This window comes from Rosa chinensis, chromosome 5 (assembly GCF_002994745.2).
Source record: "Rosa chinensis cultivar Old Blush chromosome 5, RchiOBHm-V2, whole genome shotgun sequence".
Classification (NCBI taxonomy): Eukaryota; Viridiplantae; Streptophyta; class Magnoliopsida; order Rosales; family Rosaceae; genus Rosa; species Rosa chinensis.
The window spans coordinates 9,959,146-9,980,892 of record NC_037092.1 but is presented as its reverse complement, the minus strand read 5'-3'; the positions used below and the strand labels follow the sequence as shown (position 1 = coordinate 9,980,892).

Below are 21,747 nucleotides of genomic sequence, written 5' to 3'. Positions count from 1 at the left end.
GAAATTGATCGTAGACCATCACATTCATATTGACAATTAAATGAGATAATATTAATGGAAATATATAGAAGTAGATGTATCAAAATGTTATTAATTGCACCGATGAATTTTATGTAACACATTCAAAAAAAGGCCGCACTAGATAACAATAAAGGACATGTATGTTGCTACTGTGAGTCTGTGACAATTAACAGAGTCGTGATTCTCCGTTGTTTAACATCGCTCTCATTCTCAGAAACTAAATTTTAAATTAGCTGCTACATAAGAAAAAAAAAAATCTGGTGGGGGCAAAAATGCAAAAGTAAAAAACTGTAGTAACAAAGGTAAAACAAGTACAAAGACGAGGAAAGTAAGAAGAAAGCATCGCTGCATCAGAGGGTTGCAGAGAAGCTAGTACTACTAATTAGCAAAAGCGATGCAGGGGCAGAGTGAACAGAGAGCACAGCAACTATGATCATGGAGGTACTGGGTTCACGAGGACCGTGACACGTGCTCATCCACTTACTCACATCATCGATAACCGTACGTACTCATCCATCACATTGATGCATTACAGATTTACAGGTCCTCTACTCCTTCCTCCATTACCAAGTCTCAGACCACGACACGTGCCCCTGCTTCCTATAAGACCTCAACCCAATATTTAACCAAGCTTTCAGTCCCTTGACCCTGCTCTCTCTCTCGAGCGTGTCACTACCAACTTGCCTTTACCACCCTCCTCGTTCTCTCTTTGCATTGGTTTACTCGAACACGAACCCTACTTTCCTGTATCTCTCCCACTTCCTCATCTGCCACTTCTCCCTTCAAGCACTTGCTTAATCCTGATTAAGATATTGATTATCACATTATTTATAGATAAAACAGTACATTTTGATTAGTTTAGTACTAAAACTTAATGTGTTTCCTCGTCTTTCTGTTTATTATAGTGTATAATAAAGCTCATGATAGACGATAAAGGATGAAGTGTGTTGCAGAAAGTAGGGTTTTGTGGGATTATATTAAGGTTGGCTTCTTTTTAACCGGCAAGTGATTAAGCATGGAATTTCGAGATCAACTCAACATGCCCCTCTTAATCAAAGCTTTCATTAGTTTTTGCAGTTATAAAACTAATCTAACATGTACTGTTGGAGACACTATTAATAAAACAGTGGTTTGGATAAGCTAATTCATTGGATGTGGGATCATGGGAGTTGGAATGGTCCAAATTTTGAGCAGGGAATTAAGCACTGAGATGTCTCAGATTAAGAAAAGGCATGTATGTAATAGTATAACACTGTGTATGATTCCATTTTAATTAGACTAGGAAATTCATGAAGAATATATAGTTCTCTGCAGTAGTACGTACTCCAATAAGTATGGCTATGATCTGATGAATATTGATTGCTTCCCATGCCTATACTATAGTGAGTCTGTGAGTGCACTGTGTATGCTAGCTAGCTCCTTACACACTATTGGTACCCCTAAACCCTGGTTTATCTTTTGATTTCCTAGACCCTTAAATATATGCAGAGTATTCTGTTTTATACTTGTCCTCAACTATTAAAGTGTCACAAGTAACTCTTAAGTTTACTCTTTGAAGTTTTTGTTTCACAATTCACCCTTAAATATAGAATGTTATCTTTGTTACAACTTAGTCACTAGCTTAGACTCAACTAAGAATTTTGGAGATTTTCACATATACAATAGATTATCGAGACTATTTAAGTATATATTTGAGATAATAAAATAAAATTGTGTTTTGGGTTATGAGTTATCACAAATAAGTTAGGAAAATTTTACGATGTGTTAACGTATGACATGTATACAATTGCCTTAAAAGTGATAAAATGAGTCATATATTAAGGGGTAAAAATAGTTATGAGTCATATAACTATTTTTATGCACTTAAAAGTGGTAAAATTCTTAGTTAAGGGGTAAAAATAGTTAATGTATGAGAAATGTTAACATATTTGAAATAATAAAAATAGTAATATATATATATATATATATTTGGGTAAAAATAGTCACTAACATATTTGGGTAAAAATAGTAATATATATATATATATATATTCATATATATATATATGAATATATTTGAAATATATATATATATATATATATATAATATATATGAATATCCCATCTTGTCCATACAACGTTTTGTTAAAATGGACTGAAAAATATTGATTGACACCTGCATCTGTAATATCACATTTGATTCCTATGAATGGTGTACTCACCTATTCACCGACTCAAACTTCTAGCGTATACTAACAAGAAATAAGTTACTATGTTGATACTATTGCAAGAGATACATCAGCAGCAAAAGTAACAAACTCTACTCACAACAAAAAAAAAGTCATACTAGCTATCTGCATAATTTACGTATATTATCTTAGATACTTTATATTATCACACTGAAGAACGCAACATATTCAGCAACTACGACAATTAAAGTTTTGTGAAACAAGAACACAAATAACAACTGAAAGGGCGAGAATAAAGAAGCATCAATGATAAGGCATACTATTCTCGAGACAACTTCACGAACATGTAACAAAACACTTGAACTCAACTAAGCATTTGGTTAATTAAAGGTATTTTACTTTTATTTTTCAAATTGAGGGTTGAAACCCAATCAAACTGAGAGGTTGCTAAAAAACTCAATTATTTATGTAAACTAAAAGAGTGTATCGAGAAACGTAATACCAATATATATTTTGAGAATTACACAAAATCATGTTTGATACAGTCCACGAACAAGTTAGACTCATATTCTTAACCAACTAAATAAACAATGCTCCATAACAAAAAAGCAAGCAATATTAGAGCTACACGATTAACTTCTACACACATAATTTCCGAGATATGCAAACGAGACTCTCCAATCTCCCCAATGAGGATACCGTAACAGTAAAACAACGGTCCGACACATAAACCATTGAGAATGCCTCTAAACAGCCTGATTTTCACAACAAAATGGAGTAAGTACCCATCTAGGTTACTAGGTATATACAAACTTCAAGACCTGCTTTCAAAACCAATACTTTCCCTTTATCTCAAATCTTCTGTGAAATATATCTCCTTGATCAAATAGGGTTGCTCAGATAATTGGTCTCTCCTGTTGCTACTTTGTTTTCCAGCAAAGAGATCATACGCCGCAGTATGATGCCACACAATTAGTGTTATTCTACTATATATCAGGGATGGGTAGGAGAGAGACACAACATTAAGCTGCACGGATCAACAAGATTAATCAAATCTTAAATCCTTTGCTTAAATTAATCAAAACTATACCACCTCAAAAGACGCCTTTTTTAAAAGTGTGATTAGCTGGGAGGTGAGTGAGTTCTCAACTCGACATTTGGGTGGGGGAGGAAAGGCCTTTAACTCTTAGGTCTTAACCATCATTTTTTGGCGATTTCCTTTCCATTTCCTTTTTGTGATAATTGGGATTAACCCTCCCACTTAGCTTACAATTACAATCTCACCATTTTAGAAACCTGAATTTTAGGATTTCCATGGTGCTCAAATCTTATGTGATTCTGCACAACTTCAACGGTTAGAAAATCATATAATTCGTATTCATTATAAACATTAAGTATGTCGATGCATAGTTGGCGGTTAAATATGCTATGCTGAAGAAAGAAAAAATAGCTTGAAATTAAATACATCGAGGGTACAAGATTTCTTTATACAGTTGTTAGTGTACACTCGAGTACATGAATGACCTTTTAAAATAAGGACCATTTAAGTAAAACCCTAAAAATTGTGAGTTATTTGGAAGATACAATAATTTGTGGCTATTGTAGTGTATTACTTCTCTCTCGTGCATTTGTATCATCAAAGGCTTTGTATTCTTTAAAACTTGGTGGATCCTCATCAAGTTCAATTATGCATCACAACGTAACCTATCAATATACTTGTCTCTAGTAGATAGTAGTGCAGGAAAATACAGGCACAAGAATTGAATGCTCCAACTTTACCATTGAAAGTCCTCTATTGAATCCAAATGAAAAACCCCTTTCCAACTAAGACCTAGTTGAGACCAGTTGTACCCAAACCTTGTAACAGTTCTACATATAGATCATTGAGTGCTCCTGCTTTATGCCCTTTGATTTTTGCAAGGTAAATGCCAAAGAAATAACTGCAAATCTGAGCAGCAAATCAATGATCAATCAACTTGCAAATAATTGACGCAGGCTGTTCACAACAATTGACCTTGATCTGTAGAGGATTTGAATCAATGAATCCTTTTCTAGTTTGTTCCACATGTAACATGTTCAACATGTCTTCGGTTTCAAAGTCAGATCCTTTTAGGGCAAATTATTAAGTTCAGCCAGGTCTAGTTAGATGACAACTTTATTTCATTGCAATTCTAAAAATTAAAGTGGTGTTGGTGGATATGTAGGATTCAGAGAAAGCACCATCTTGATTATCTTACCAATTTATTCAAGGGGGACTAGCCAGAGTGGTTTGATTTTAACTAGTTTTTGGTATTTTAACTAGTTTTTGGTACACAATAAAATTGGAATTCATTGCATCCTAGCTAAACTTCAACCATAACATGGACTGCACTCCAATAATGTAACAGGACATGAATTAATTTTGTTAGTAGCTAGCTCAAAGGGAAAGGACGCTTGCACTTATTTGAAGCGTCTTTTATTGACTGAAAATAATGATAATATTAAATGTGAATGGTAATTCCTTAATGAAAAGCTCACCTAGCTAGTTGGTAGAAGATAGAAACAATGCAAAGCAAGCTAGACCTAATTAAAGATGGGATGTTGTGTGACTTGTGTCAAAGCAAACATTTATAAAAAATAAAAAAATTATATTGCATTGGTCATAGGGCTGCCACTTCGTTTGGTAATTACCAAACCGACTGAATACCAACCGATGTTTTAGGTTCAGTAAACTGACTTTTTGGTAACCGAGACTGATAAAACCGAAATCGAAAATTACTGAAAAAGTTAGTTTGGTTTTGGTAAACACCGAATCTACCGATTATCTAAATATTAGATTTATATACTACAGTTTTCAATACACATACATGTATATTAAGAAATAATAAACATAAAAACTTTTGTAATAGTATAAACATTAGTACATTACTACATATACTACATTAATAGTACATGTATTTTAAGTAACCTAGTCAAAGATAGTTAAATAACCTAGTTTTATAAAAAATTGCTAAAACTTGATGTCATATATACAAAAGAAAGTTATAATTAGTAGATGAATAAAAAGTTTATGATTATAAAACTCAAAAACCTAGTTTTGTTCACTCTAATTTATATTATAAAGAATTAGTTGTTCTAAAGTTGGTAATATCGAAAACCGAAACACCGAATTTGGTAGATATAATTAAAAACCGAAAATTTTGGTTGGTAATTGGTGGCTCAGTTTTGAAATCTAAAGCTTTGGTTTTGAAGTTGGTAATACTTATAACCAATTCGAACCGACCGAGTGACAGCCCTAATTGGTCATCAACTCATTAAGCATTAGTTTCAATGTTAAATGTCAAATAAATTAATGTGTTTTTCTTAAGGAGGAAAATCCTTCTTTACAGCTAGGTAGTTTCTTCCTATATTCAAGATATATGCAATCTCCTTCTCCCACACCAAGATGGCAAGATTTGCGATACATCATGTTGTTTGAGAAGCCAACATAGATATCATATAGACTTAATATATAGTTATGAACGTTCTTAAATGTTTATAAAAGAACATTTTTCGATTCAAATAAGATCTTATTTTAATATTGGTAATATTAAGATTATTACAGAGTGTATTTTGTTTATGTTGCTTTTTTTATATATAGAAAAACATCTACTTTAATTCATTTTCATGTAGAAAGGTGAGTGCATGAATAGACTACAGCATATACCTCAACTCACTTGTTTTTTTATACCTACTTCACATTCTCATTTTCTTGTTCTTATATTCCCCATCAAAGAAAATCACATTTTTTTTTGGCTAATTACAATTCCCATGGATTTTATTTGCTCAGATATAATTCTTTAATTTCAGATATAATTCTGAAAATTATATTCTCCTCCAGAAAATGCTTTGACCACAATTTTTAATTCAAAGTCCCTCATCCTTTTTAGTAAAAGGCGAAAGAATAGTTCGCTTTGTGTTTAAGCATGGCTCTATGGTCCTTCATCCTCTTGAAAATGAAGAAATTACAAAACTTATATACCAAAAAATATAAAATTACAAAACATCATTTTTTAGGTGGCCCTTTTCTTGTCTGAATTTTTATTATGCCTTTCAATTAAGAAATATGAAAAGGAATAAATAAAAGAAAGGTAATAGGGTAAAATGGAAGGGAAGAAAGGGCAAAAGAGGAGAGAAGACGAGTATAGATATATAAAGTGGAGAGAACGGCGCTGTGTGTGCTGTCCTTTCCCGATAAGCCCGGTGGTTTGCTCAAATGGGGAAGAAGAAGAACACAACTCTCTCTTCTTCACTATTTCTTCACTGTCTCTCTCTCTCTTCTCATCTTCCATCACTACTAGAACTACTAGTGCTACTACTTAGCCCTTAACCCCACTTTTGAAACATTATCAATTTTCCACTTCCATTTCTGATTCCTTATTCCTTACCCGCCAAACACACCCACAACCCTAACTCACTCTCATCTCTAAAATCAACCTCCATATTCTGAGAGCTTGTGTGAGTCTTTTTCCTTCAATTTTGAATCCTTTGAAGAATAAAGATCGAAACTTTTTTGAGTTTACTCTTTTGGGTTCTTTGTTTAGGTTAGTTAATGAAGCTTTTTCTGGACTTTACAGGGATCAAGGAGCTGTGTGTAAAGCTTAATTTTTGCAAGTCTACTCCAGAAACCCAATTCAAGCTTGGAAGTAATTTCTAGGTCATTTTTTGAGTTTTGTCTTGTTAAACATTGCACCCATCTCTTCCTTCTGCGCTTGAAGTTCTGCAATTTCATATCTTTTCCAGCTGTTTCAGCTTTGAAAATTAGCTTGATTGAGCTTAAATTACACAGCTTTAATGGGTATTATATTACAAAGAGTGTTGATAAGGTTTGGATTAGAGATAGAAGGGGCAATGGGAAGGACAAGAATCTGAACATTTGTTTGATTTGTTGGTTTTCTTTGCAGCAAAGGAACTGATCCCATCAAGTTTTAATGCTCAGATCTGTGAGCTTTGGATGCTTAAATCTCATTTGCTCATGAATCTGCAGACAAACGATCACACTGCTCCAAGCTTGGCTGTACTTGTAAGTTGTAACAAATCAGAGAGAGCTTGACACCTGTACCAAATCAAAAACACCCAACATTGTTCAAGGTTTGAATTTTCTCAATTTTAAATTAAGAATTTTCACCTTTTCTTAATAGTGGGTCTGAGAATATGTCCGGCATTTTTAGGGCCAAGCCAAAGGGTTTAAATACTGAGAACTTAGCTCAAAAGGGTCTATCTTTGGCCAGATCAGTTGAATCTGAACCAGAAACTAGTTAGCTTCTAGCTCTGAGCTAAGGCCTGTGTTTATGGGGGAGGAACATGGGTTTCTCTCTCCCCCTTTCTCTGTTTCTACTGTAGTTATGTTTAAAGCTCATCTTCTTTAAAACCCTTTTCTTAGGTTTAGGCCATTGAGGCTTTTAACTGTTGCAGTATTTTGTTTGCACAAAAACATAAAAGCCAGATCTCTCACTCTCCCTGGAGCTGTGTTCTTTGAATGAGTCTTTATCAGTGTAAATAAATGTATACGTATTTTAGGCATCTGAAAATGATTTAATATTAGTCTACTCCTCTAGCTACTATTACATTTACAAGTAAAAAAAGAAAAAGAAAAACTGATTTTTTTTTTTCTTTCTGTGTTTTGGGGTTTTGCAGGGCTGAGCTAGGCAAATTCTGAGACTAAAAATTGTGCAGTTGCAGGCTTTGCTTTTGGTGAAAGCACTTGTGCTTCTGCAAAAAGCTTAAACGGCCTTCCTGACTTGGACCGTGATATATCACACCGTAAAAAAGGCCTTTTTATCACTACAGAGCCAAAGTACCTCTCTGAATTATCGTCATCAATGCATAGGACACAGTAACCCCACCTGAACTACTCTTCTCAACTCACTAGAACTAGAATCACATCCATCTAATCAACAAGCACTCTTCTTCAAAGACTCCCTCTTTCTCTCTCTGACCTACCAAAGCTGTCTCTAAAACCCAATTCAGAACTTGGGTTTTTGTTCATCGAATTGGATGAGTGTTGAGGCATGAAAGTGATGCTATGGAGGTGGAGGAGATTCAAGCTCAGCAGCCCCGCAAGTTCCCAAGAATTGGAAATGGCGGTAGAGGAAGCACTATAGTCAAGAGCCCAGATGAGGAAGAAGACGGCGGTCGGGAGCTCAAGAGAGCTGGCGGGGGAGACGCGGGCACTAACCGGCTTAACGGGTGGCACCACTCTCGAATCATCAGGGTTTCGAGAGCCTCCGGAGGGAAAGATCGGCACAGCAAGGTGTGGACTTCAAAGGGGTTGAGGGACAGGAGGGTCCGGCTGTCGGTTACAACCGCTATTCAATTCTACGATCTTCAAGATCGGCTGGGTTATGACCAACCCAGTAAGGCAGTGGAGTGGCTGATCAAGGCTGCGGCTGACGCCATCGCGGAGCTTCCTTCTCTGAACAGCTCGTTCCCCGACACTCCGAAGCAGCTCAGCGATGAGAAGAGGGCGAGCAGCGAGCGCGGGTTCGATTCCGTTGAGCTTGATGTAGATGGTGACCCCAATTATCACCATCAAGTGCAGAATCATCATCAGCTTTGTATGTCGAAATCTGCCTGCAGTAGTACTTCTGAGACGAGCAAGGGATCGGGGGGGCTGTCTCTGTCCCGGTCGGAGATGCGGGTGAACCGGGATAAGGCCAGGGAGCGAGCCCGGGAGAGAGCAGCCAAGGAGAAGGAGAAAGACAGCAACAACGACGAGTCCTCCCGCATTGCACAGGCTATTTCTCAAAATGCATCGTTTACTGAGCTTCTCACCGGCGGAATCGGAAACAACAGGAACAACAGTCCCACCGGTCATCAGCAGAACAATCCCAACGGCGAGCCCATTTTGTTCCACAAGGCAGCACCACCGATGGACTACTTCGGGTCGAGTCTTCTGGGACTTTCCTCCACCCCAACCCGAAACCACCATCAATTCTCCGGGCAAATCCACCTGGGGAATTCGCTCCCCCAGACAATGTTCAGCATCTCCGGTGACCACAACCACAGCCACCCGGAGATGCAGCATTTCTCGTTTGTTCCCGACTACATCCCTGTCTCGGCAGCGGCCAACGGCGGCGAATACAACCTCAACTTCTCCATGTCTTCTTCCGGCGGCCTTGCTGGTTTCAATAGGGGGACCCTTCAGTCCAATTCATCATCGTCACCTTCTCTTTTGCCTCACCTCCAGAGGTTCTCTCCCATGGACGGATCGTCCAGTGTACCTTTCTTCATCGGAGCTGCCGCCGCAGCCGCAGCTCCAACCATGGAGAACCACCAGTTCCCAGCTGGATTGCAGCTCTACGGCGACGGAAGCCGGCATTCAGACCACAAGGGAAAAGCAAAGAACTGATCTTTTTTCTGGTAATTACTTGGAACCAATCTTCCTTCTTTGTCTACTTGATCATCACTCAGAATATTAATGTTTTCTATTGTTATTTATGTGCTTGTTTTGTTCTATCATGAATTTGCCTCATCAATGTGTACAAGGGGTGGTTTTCTTCCATAATTAGATTACTATATATAAATAGTTTTTTGGTATGCTTTTTAGATTTGACCTGTAATTTTAATTCTAGCTAGTACGCTAAATTGTAGGCTTTTGTCTTGGTAATGTGAATAAAGAAGTGAAGGCATTGGACCAAGGGTTTATGGGTTTTTTCTATTATATATTATTGTAATGTGCTTTTGATTCTCCTGCACGGATTGCTGTGAATAGGGGATCGGCTGGTTGTCTCCTCGTTTGTTCTATTGTTGGTTCCCTTCTCTCTTAGCATCTGTAAGTCCATCCCATGTCGATGACAGGTGTTGCCATTCAAATGGTGAAGCCATGTGTTAGTCACTTAGGTTTAGGTTAATTAGGTCACACTAACCTCAGCCTTAGCCTTTAGCTTTTTCTTGCGGCTATATATAGCTTTTGAGTGTTGTTTTCTACCTCCTCAACTTCACCACATGGCTGATGCTCGGCGCAGTGTCGGGGGTTTAACTTAGAATTTGATTCCCTTGAAGAACTTACTTGGTTTGTTTTCTTAGCATATAATATAGAGCCCATGCACGTAGGCAGGTATTGGACTATCATGTCAGAAAAATTTGCATTTGAGGATAAAATTTTCTTCAATAATAGTCTATCATCTATAATAATAAACTGCATATGGAGAAGATAAAAATAAAAAAGCAATTGTCGCTAACATAGGTGAAATAATACAGATTAGGTTTGTAGCTCTTATTAAGAGTATTTATCTTTTTATGCACTTGAATGTGATCGTTTCAAATATCATTCTCTTGATATCTTTTAAGATAACATAGGTAAGAGAGAGAGGAATGAAATATTTAAGAAATAGTAAAACTTTTTTCTTTTGGTGAAAATCTTGCAGCAAAACTATGGCAAAGAAATGAAATGTGAAATAGTAAAACATCTTTTTGTTTTTTTTTATACTATATTTAGTGTTATTTATTCACATTATTCTTTTCTTTGGGAAGTTCTACAATATGTTAACATATGACATATATACAATTATCATTTTAGGACTTGATTAATTAGATGAGAACCTACTTCAATTACAAAATGAGGACTCTTTTCTAGTTACCGCATGAGTCCTCAAAATGGTATAAAACATGTTAACGTACCATAGCTTTACCTTCTTTTCTTCGTCTCCAATTTCGCCTTTGTTGCATATCTTTTTCCTGATTACATAAACTTCAAAACTGTTAAGCAAGTCTGAGATATATGTGAAAAAGAATTAACATGTAGCAACTTGAATGTAGGTATATCAAGGTGATTACTTTGCGTTTAACACATAGTAATACTGTTGACAACGTTGTTGCTTGTTTTCTCTAAAAGCTTTAGAATTTATTTGTATACCGATTTAGCTTCTTATGTGGAAAGTGGCATTTCTATAACCTCACAAGCCAGCCTGAAAATCAATATTTGGTTTTTAAGGAAGTAAGGACTTTTTGCCATCATTAGCCAACTTTTTTTATTTTTTATTTATCTTCTTCTAAAAAATAGTGCTAGCATTTCCATATGATTGACAATTTTTGTTGGCACTACTTAGTTTTCTAATAGTTGAACACCTATATTAGGCCAATAACTTATTCTCAAAAAAAAAAAAAAAAAATTAGGCAATAACTTTGTTGGTCTCCAGATACATGAATTTTCATACCACAAGTCTAGATCAATCACAAACACAAGAGAGGGATAATCAGTACTACAATTATAGTGTTAACAAGCCTCTCAACTCACAAATGGTTCTCCACCTCACCAATCTAAACATAAGATTACACCTCATGCAACATGAATTGACTACATTTCGGTCGTATTAAATATTTCCCATCGATTCCCTAGCTTTCCCTCGTAGTCTAGAATCTGAGAACAGAAACTTTCTTTATTTTCTCAGCTCGCTTCCTGATTTGCAAGCTTGGTGTGCCAGTCTACTTGCTTAACTAGAGCAAGTTAAACAGGATACTTATTATGAATCTCACACCAACTTTTTCTTTTTCATGTAAAATCACTCTACCCCATACTTTTGGGGAGAGAATATGCATCTCATGGTTTAAGGCCAACTCAAGTTCATCACTGATGCTCTTACACCTAAGCATTAACTACATTATATTTATCTCTCTAGAGAGAGCTTTGTTGCGATGTTGTTTCGCTAATTTAACCTTGGTATGAACTCCAATATCAAGTAGTTAAGAAGATTCAACTTAACCATATGAACCGAGAACTTAGTGCATGGCGCGTATCGTTTCTATGAACTAATAATCATCAGAATCTGATCCAGTGTCTTCTGGCAGTCACGGACTGATTATAAACCTCTTGTGGCAGATGCTGTCAATGAACAATTTGATCCTCTTAAGAATGTCCTAAATATCTAGGTCCATGTCAGCATGATCTTGTAATGTTTGTTATTGCTTGGATTATGTATGTTTGATTTTACCAGTAGGGTAAGATTTTGGAATTTTTGGACCTTGAAACCTTCATATCATTGACAGCTAGTTTTTCCACCTATGCTCCCTTCAATTCTTTGCGTCAGTGGAGTTCTTTCTTACTTCTTTGATGTCTTCCACTTGCTAAACTAGTGATGGTCTTATACGTACTGGCATATCAATTCTTCATTTACCTTCATGCTAGTATAAGCACTACTGACTGAAATGCGTGTGACTGAAGTTTCCTGATAACAGTATATAAGATTGAAATAGCTACAGTAATTTTCTCTGTTCAAAAGATATGGAAAGAAGGAAAAAAAAATCAGTCCTGAACTTGAAATGGATAATTATAGATGAAAAGATGACTTTGGAAGTCAAAAGTCATGAACTTCAAAACTAATGGTGAGGAATAACTTTAGTGAAAGTTATCTTCCTATGAGGTAAGAGTGGGCAGGGGAGCTTAACCTAGAAGAAGGTTACAGGAATCTTTGTTCCTTGAAGATTACTTCCACTAAAGTTATTCCTCATCATTAGTTTTGAAGAGTGGGCAGGGGAGCTTAACCTAGAAAGAAGGTTACAGGAAATCTTTGTTCCTTGCAGAGGATTCTCAAAATAACTCAGAATTTAGGATCAGTCTCCTTTGGCTGAGTGTGATTATGGAGATCCTAGAATGCAGTTCTGATTTTCTTACTTCAAGGGGACACTTTCATACTGCTTGGAACATTGCATTTTCCATGTTTTAATATGGAATATGTCTTTTACTTATGTTGAAAGAATTCCTTACCATAAGTTATACGATGCAATTAGCTTACATATATTGCATAGCATATGAAATCAGTGAAATTGCTACCCTTTTGGATAGACAGAATATTGTGCACACTAGAGCAGTGAGGAACCAGTTCATTCAAGTGTGTTGTTTTCACTATTATCTTATCTTCCACTAACCAAGTAAAAGTTTGTAGATGATTCACAATTAAACAACCTTGTTCAACCCTAGAATTTGTAATGGATCCATGTATCTTTCTTCTTCATAGTGTAAAAGATTCATGGTGACTAGAAGATGTTTATATGTTAGTGCAGAGTCATGTAAATGTATGTTAGACTGGCTTGATGTATAGTTTCCTTTCTAAATCTCTGTGTCTCCTTATATGTGTATAAGATTTGCAAGCTGGCTTGTTTCTAACTGAGGATAATGTTTATGTAGAAAACTGAAGCGAAAGAAGTAATGACAAGCTGCAAGTGATGCATGCTTCCTTCATCGGATGACACCTTACTATAATGTAATGTTTCTGAAGTTGGTGGTATTTCTGGTTTAACCATTTTGAAGTCATTCAGCTTGCATTCCTTCATTCGGAGAAATATTTACATTTATGGTTTACCTATGCGTGTCTGCTTTGAAGATGTAACTGACCATTCGATTGGAGTTATTCTTTTCTCCCTTCCTCCCAATTGTTCTTAAATGTTTATACAATTTAAGAGAAGTAATTAACCTTGTGAAATGTATTTGGTTTCTGAAGCTGAATATCTATCTCAGGTTCGTAGTCTAGTTATTTGTTGTTACTATTTTTTCTGGACTCACAAGTAGATTACTTGCATGACTATAAACTATAAGGTGGTTCTAGTTGGACATCTAAATTTGCTATAAGGACCTCCATTATTTTTTAATAGGAAAGAACTTGACTGACCAGCCCTGGTCAGCCCATCCTGACCACAGCCACTAATAACTTGACACCTGTTCCCCCCCCCCTTTCAGTTCTTCCTCCTCTGTTCTCCTTCCTCTTCTCCACTCCCATGGCTGCTCGTCGACTTTGCATCGATCTCATCTTCGTCGTCGCTCTCTCAGTTCGGCGTCGGCGTCCCTTTCTCTTCTCCTTTTTCAGTTCTTCTTCGATCTCATCTCCGCCGTCGCTCTCTCAGTTCGGCATCTTGGTAGCGCAATGAAGTCCATGGTCACCTCCGCAGCCCAAAAGCCACCGGAGCTGCTCCTCTGCTTCGATCTCATCTCCGCCATCGCCGAAGAGCCCAAGGTCCCGCTCCTCTGTTATTGTGGAGATGGTGAACTGCAGGAGTCAAAGAAGGAGAACGGGGGGAAGAACTGAAGAAGGAGAAGAGAAGGGGAAAGAGCCCAAAAAATAAAAGACAGATGTCAAGTTATTAGTGGCTGTGCCCTGGTCAGCCAAGTTCTTTCCTTTTTAATAGTTATTTGACTTTGTCAACTCATATAAAAAGACATATAAGGATACAGAGAGAAAGAGAAAAGAAAAAAAAAAACTTTTCTTACCTCCTGCGATAAACTAAGGACGTTTTACTTTTTACTTTTTAAGTATGTTCTTCCTTCAATCTCCTATGTTTGGATGCGAGATAATACATTTGTAGAAATTTTTAAATTGTTATTGTTTTCTTTAAAGTCCCATATTTTGAAGATGAAATTAGATAAGTTTGAGTCGTTTGACCTTTATACTTGTAAACAAAACTACTCCTTATTTGTTCCAACTTTAGGAAAGGATAGATGAATGCAACAGTAACAAAAAATACTTGTAATTTCTTAGTTTGTTATGCTACTTCTCTTAACTTTTTCTTCAAAGTTTATATCTTCAATTCTCCATGGTTTACGACACTCCAAAATGTTGGATTGATTGATAGATCTGAGGGAACCAACATCAAAGAATCTCGCTTTTAGGAAAGGCTCTTCTTCGAGTTCGAGCGTTAATACCCGGAAGACTCACGAGCAGCGTTAATACCTGAAACTTGACTTACTTGACTAGTCCAAATCTGCAATTTAGTTAATTCATTCTGCTTCTTCTTCTTCTCTTAGTTGAATTAATAGAGATAATAATAATAAAAAATAGAACAAAAGATTGTTTAAATTTAACGGGAAATGATCATTTACCCAATTTCAGCTTAAAAATTGCCCACTTGCTCCACTAACAGTTTTTTAACCCCATTTACCCAAAACACTCTAAGAGATTATTTCCCTAATACCCAATTAATTCTTTTTTTTATTCTTTTTATTTATTTTTGGGACTTTTTTGCCCTCTCTTTCTTTCTCACTTAGAGAGAGAAGTCATCATCCACCTTGCTGTGCTCCTGTGACAAATGGCCAGCAGCAGACTCTGGCGTCTAGTGACCTGAATCCGACTGCCGGACTGATGACCGGATTCCGGCGTTTGAACATATTATTGCCCCCCAATAAACATATTATTACCTCCAGTAACAAGTTTATTAGGGATCAATAATTAATAAACAATGAAGATGTTTATAATTTTGAAGGTTTTGTAGGTTTATTCAAATAAATAATCTTATTATTGCCCCCCAATAACTATATTACTGCCCTCTAATAATCATATTATTGCCTCCTAATAATCATATTATTGCCCCCAATAATCATATTATTACCCTCTAATAATCATATTATTGCCCCCAATAATCATATTATTACCCTCCAATAATCATATTATTGCCCTCAAGAGAATTGCATAAACACCCAAAACCAAAAGGAACACACTACAGACACAATTTATATGTTCAATTGCACAATTTATATGTACAAAGTATACCAAAAAAAAATCAGAAAAAAAAATCATATATATTTTTCTCCGGCCACCCACGCTTCCTTTGTGGACACCCACGCTCCTCTAGCCCGATTCCGGCACGATTCTGGCCGGACCGCCTTCATCTTCTCCATGTCATGCACCCCATGCCTTCTTCTTCTTCTTCCTCCTGCTCCTGTTCTCTCTTCACTATCCAATCCGTCACAAAATTAAAAGGACATGGCTGGGCTCCGATCTCTGAGAGGAAGAAAGAGAAATGGAATTTATCAAAGGATGAGAGAAGAGCAGCGTCAGAGAAAGGGATTGCAGCGGTTTGATTCGCCGATGACCTGAGTTGTAGATCTGAGTCAAAGGATAGTGGGCAAATCGGTTGTGGGCTTCTTCGAGGCAGTTGCAGTAGCAGAGAGCGTGGATGACGCTGCTGAGGTTGAGCAGGTCAGGGCGGTAGCCACAGAGGCGAATGTGGTCGAGGAGATGGAGGGCTTGGTCGACATTGCGGTGGCAGGTGCAGAAGAAGAAGAAGATTGCAAGGACCTGATCGGCTGTGGGAGAAGAAAACGAAGGATCAGTGCGATCAGGTTTGTCGATGGAGCTGGAGAAGAGCAGTTAGACGAGGCGTCGTCGTAGTCGGCGGTGAGAGAGAGAAGAGAGAGATCGAGGTGAGAGTGAGAGGAGGGAGGGCCGGCGAGATCCAGGTGAGAGAGTGAGTCTGAGAGAGAGATGAATGGAATTTATTAATTAAAAAGAGGGTAATACTGTCAATGAATGTTAAATCGGGTAAATGGGATTAAAAAACTATTAGTGGAGTAAGTGGGCATTTTTTAGTATAAAATTATGTAAGTGGTCATTACCCCTAAATTTAATTGTTCAAGGATATTTTGGTAAAATTAAGGTGATGCACTTAGCTATTTAAGTATTTAAAAAAGTGAATTAGAGGTCCAATAAGTATGAGAGGTCCAAATAGCAAATTTGGGGGTCCAACTAGAATCCCCCTAAACTATATATTTGGAAATTATAAAAGAAAAAGAGGTGTTTTTATGTATTTGATGTTCGAAAGCTTTTTTATAACAATTTTTACATTTAAAAGAAAAAAAACAACAATGAGGGAGACCATACCATTAAGAATTTTGGAGAATGATTTGGTGATCTAACTTTTAATTTTAGTGTCTTGTACATTATACCTTTAAATTCATGTTTGAGCAACTGTGAGTTTACGACATGGAACAATTTGACTAAAAATAGGAACTGAGATGTTTTTTTTTAATTTTTTTTTAAAGGATTTGATTGTATTAGATATCAAAGCCATGAATACAGGCCAGAGTCTAACATGCACTTACATAAGAATCTGGTGAAATTCGGAGAACCTATCTAAGCCAATGCTAAACTCATTAAAGTCTAAAGGGACGCTTGCTGGATAGCAAGCCTAAGCAAGCAAGAACAACCTCGCTATTCTAAGGAAAAATCATTCATCTAGTCTAATCTGCCAGCACGCAATTGTGGTACAAATACAACTAGAAACATCTTAGAAAAAATCTCATAGAGATTACTCCAACTTTAGAAGGCTTGTAACCAGATGTCTAATAGTAGAGACCTAGAAAAATGCTAGCTCCTTCCCCTTAGGGTTGGAGCCAACACCCTCCTCGGCCTCTTCCGGAGCCAACAACCTCGGCAACAGGTTGGTCTTACTCTTAATAGCTGAAGTAATTGCAGCAAACTCAACCAGCCCAAGCTTGAGCTCGAAACCAGGCTCAAGAAACCAATCCCAAATCTGAGCCGATGGAGAAGAGTCCATCAGCCCAAGTGTAGGCCTAGGCCCAAAAGCCCAAGCCCAAACCCGAACAAAAAGGACAACAACCTCAGCCCGTATTGGCCAGGCTGCTGCTGCCGCGTTCCACCTTTCTGGTGGTCTCCCGGTCCACTGACAACCCAAGCCGTGCACCCCTTGCTTCAACTCCCACCACAGCCAACTAGAAATCTGCCCCACCCCCCAGGCCTAGATCGGCTAATTAAGCAAGCCTCGTCCAAACCGGTAGAAAACACCACCTCCGATCCGCTTCTGTGCATCGATTGGAGGCCCGCCTTGAAACAATCGCAGCTCGCGTCCAGATCCCTTCTGTCTCCCGACAAAAACCACCCACCTCGCCTTGGGCTCGAGGTCGTAATCTCACCGCCGTGCACGACCAATCTCGATGTCAACACCGCAGCTCACCTCTAACGATGGTGCTGCTAAAACGCGGCTAGGGAGAAAACCCTAGTAGAGCGTTTTCTTTTTTCCTTACACTTGTATTGTATTTTGTTTTGGGTAAAAACTAGGAGCCGAGATGGTTTGACATAACTGGATGTGTCACAAGATCACCATTTAAATTCACTGTGTCATTTGAAATTCACATGTGCCATCAAATTAATATCTATAAAATATGACTAATTTGTCTCAGCTTGTGGAACAATGGTCTAGTGGCATAAGACTCTTTTTCATATGTTGCAGGTCGTAATTTGACTTACGATAGACTAGTTATATATGAATTATTGACATGATAACAAAAAAATAAAAAAATAAAAAGAGACTTGTGGAACAATGAAATAACATACTATTTTTTTTAATTGAATTTTGTTGCTTTTCAATTTTGAAAAATTATCTTAAAAAAATCCTTTAGAGATATATATATATATATATTTTTTTTTTCCAGTTGAAACTCATTTAAAGATCATGTTTTACCAATGATGAGATTGAGATTTATAGATTTGGAGCTTTGCATGGTTTAGCACGTTGGGACGTGTCATGGGAGCACCCATAGAATACGTTGGAGAGGTGTCATTTTAAACCTTATTAATAGTCTATTCTTGAAATTATTTTGTACTATATGGTCACAATTTGTATAGCATAATTTTAAGAACGTGTTCCAAATCACGGAACACCTAAACCTTAAACTAATTTTTTTCTTTTTTGTCTTTGAAAAATCGTAAAAAAATTTGGGTCATGATTTTTGAGTTTTGTCAGTTCAAGAAGTGTCTAAAAAAAAATCATTATATGAAGGAGAAAAATTTTGGTGAAAAATAAGAACATGTTTTTTTTTTGGGAAAATGCTCATTTACCCAATTTTAACTTAAAATTTGCCCACTTGCTCCACTAACTGTTTTTTAACCCCGTTTACCCAAAACACTCTAAGGGATTATTTCCCCTTTACCCAATTAATTCTTTTTTTCTTCTTTTTATTTATTTTTGGGACTTTTTTGCCCTCTCCCCCCTCACCGATTTCTCTCTCCTCCCTCTCTCTCTCTCTCTCTCTCTCTCTCTCTCTCTCTCTCTCTCTCTCTCTCTCTCTCTCTCTCTCTCTCTCTCTCCAGACGACGTCGGATTTCTCCCTCCCTCCCTCCATCCCTCCAGCAGGTCGCCCACGACGCCTGCTCTCACCATCGCGGCGCCGAAACTCATCGTCATGCTCTCTGCGGCCAGGCTCGACGCCAAGCCAACGGTCCTCATCGCTTAGAAGCTAGGCGAGGCCACGGTTGACCTTCTGAAGGAATCGACGACGGACTAAAAACTGCTATCTGCTATTGTGCAGTCATAACCATAAAAGTTGTTACATTAGTGCCCCCCAGTAGACTTTGTATTGGGGGCCAATGATTACTGCTTTATTTATTGACGGACTGAAAACTGTTATTCCAAAGTAAATGTAGTGTTAAATTGCAGTAGTCGATAAATGAAAAAAATTGTGTGGTTTGTGTCAGTCTAGTGGGGGGCAGTAGACAGAATATTGACCCTCAAAATGTGGGTTTTTAGACATTATCTGTTGTTTTGAGTATGAATAACTTCTATAATCTATGAAACATAGGAAGCGGTGTAATGTTTGATGGTCTATTGGGGGGCAGTAGACACATTAGTGCCACCCAATAATGTCTTTCTTCGGAGACAGTAATCATCTCTTGTTGATTTGTTTGTGATAAAGTGCAATACATTGTGAATCCTTGAAACTGGTGCAAGTTTTAATGGTTTAGTGAGGGGCAGTAGACACATTACTGCCCCCAAATAATGTCTTCATACGAAGTCAGAACCTTTCACTTAACTGGTGCAAGTTTTAATGGTTTAGTGGGGGGCAGTAGACACATTACTGCCCCCAAATAATGTCTTCGTTTTAAGTCAGAACCCTTCACTTAACTATTATTGACAGATTATTGTACTTTAATAAACTCAAAACAATGTAAGACTTATCAAAACTCTAATTTCAGTGATTAATTAACCACAGTTAAGAAATTAGTGGGGGGCAATAATCTGTCTATTACCCCCCAATAGACCACAGTTTTGACGTCGTCCGAGACCTGCAAGGGAAGCCTAGACCCGATTCCGGCGTGGAGCTTCAGAGCTTCCCGGACATCTGACGAACAAAACCGGCGAAGCCCAGAGGGGTTGGGATCGTGGAGTTAGATGGCGTCATCCTCTGGTGGTCCGACGGTGGGACTGAGCGGCGACTGTGGAGTGGTGGGCGTGGTGGCTCAGAGAGAGTGAGAGAAAGAGAGCCTGAGACGAGGTTAGAGAAAGAGAGAGAAAGAGAAAGAGAAAGAGAGAAATCGATGAGGGGGAGGAGAGAGAGATATGAGTTTAATTTGTTAATTAAAATGAGGGCAATACTGTCAAACACTGTTAGATTGGGTAAATGGGGTTAAAAAACTTTTGGTGGAGTAAGTGGGCAATTTTTAGCCAAAAATTGAAAATTGGGTAAGTGGTCACAGCCCTTTTTTTTTTATAGTAAAAATCATAGTTTTGAGGAAGTTTTTATTTTTTTATTTTTTTGCAAAAATTATGAAGTTCAGTTTCACAAAGTTGGGGCATGAACTATAGTTAGTTTATAGTCTTGCAACTTTTATTTTTAATTTTCACGTCGAGTATAAATAAACAAGGTTTATATTTAATATTATATATTCCTAATTAGTTATGAGCCTTAGATGATACAAATTGCTGAGAGAATGTCATGTAACACGGAATATTATAACATCATTACAATATTTTCGACAAATTTGCGCAAATCTTGTAAGTTTGTACTCAAATGTGATCATATGCCTTATGGATGAGGCCCATAACCCCCAAGGTTGTATACTCAAATGAGTGTCTAGCCCATAATCAACATGAAGTTTAGTATGGAAAAGCCTATGGTAGCACTTAGGCCCAAAACAAGGTTAAAGTCTTCCATTAGCAATTTTCAATTTTCATAGATGGGTTTTATTTTTTGGTCTGATTTTTCATAGATGGTTAGATCTGAATATTGACTATAAGAGCAATAGAGAAACACAGAAACATTTCTAAAAACAAATGAATTGGGTACTTTGGAGAAAGCTTCTTGAAAGTACTTCCATTCTTTTGAGAACAGTCGATCAAAGTAACGAACTTTCGCTTTTACACAGTTTAAAGTTCATCCATCAACATGTCATATGGTACATAAATGTCTAGTTTGTTGAAGAAGCTTAAACTTGAATGTTAAAGCATGTTCCATCAAGTTTGGGAGGGAAGACAGCTCAAAGTAAGGGCTTCTTTCACAAATGAAAGTAACTGCAGTGTGGTACTTCATCTTTGGAAATGCTTTCGTCCTCGTTTTACTAAAATATACAACAATTTGCGGACCAATGAACTTAGTAAATTTTTGACATCGCATAACTAGTGAAATGTCCTCAAATTCTGTAAGTTATGAATGTTTGCAATAATGCAAAATGGTTTTCTGGGACTCTTATAGTTGGATGGTTTTCAATTAATGTAACATACCCCATATGAATAATCGAATATATCACAAAGATTGTAACCTAATTAAAGTCAATAGGGGTTATAAGCAACCGATCGAGCTGCACCTGTGTAAGCCTTGAGTCCAGTCCAGGCTTTATTTCACGTGGATTGTGACTTTGTGAGTGTACAAAGCTAACATATCTCATGTGACTTTCACATAAAAGAGGAAGCAGAAGCTGCACAACCAGCTCATTTTCTCCATAATTTAAATAATTGGCAACTCCAAAATTCTCTGTTTCTTTAAAAACTAAACCACAACAGTGAGTGACTGGAAAACAGTACCTGGAAACAGCCTAAAA

The 21,747-nt window shown here is 37.3% G+C and overlaps 1 protein-coding gene across 2 annotated transcripts; it reads left to right on the top strand.

The window, feature by feature from the left end:
- The first annotated feature begins 6,358 nt into the window (after positions 1-6,358).
- LOC112164651 (transcription factor TCP2) lies at positions 6,359-13,653 on the top strand. Of its 2 annotated transcripts, none has more exons than XM_024300921.2 (5): positions 6,359-6,664; positions 6,784-6,852; positions 7,111-7,297; positions 7,844-9,568; positions 13,332-13,653. In XM_024300921.2, the coding sequence occupies exon 4, from the start codon at positions 8,232-8,234 to the stop codon at positions 9,555-9,557; it is 1,326 nt and encodes a 441-aa protein (XP_024156689.1). In that variant the 5' UTR covers positions 6,359-6,664; positions 6,784-6,852; positions 7,111-7,297; positions 7,844-8,231; the 3' UTR covers positions 9,558-9,568; positions 13,332-13,653. The 2 variants fall into 2 exon arrangements, with proteins under 2 accessions (XP_024156689.1, XP_024156688.1); XM_024300920.2 differs by having other exon boundaries at positions 6,784-6,863.
- Positions 13,654-21,747: the final 8,094 nt, after the last annotated feature.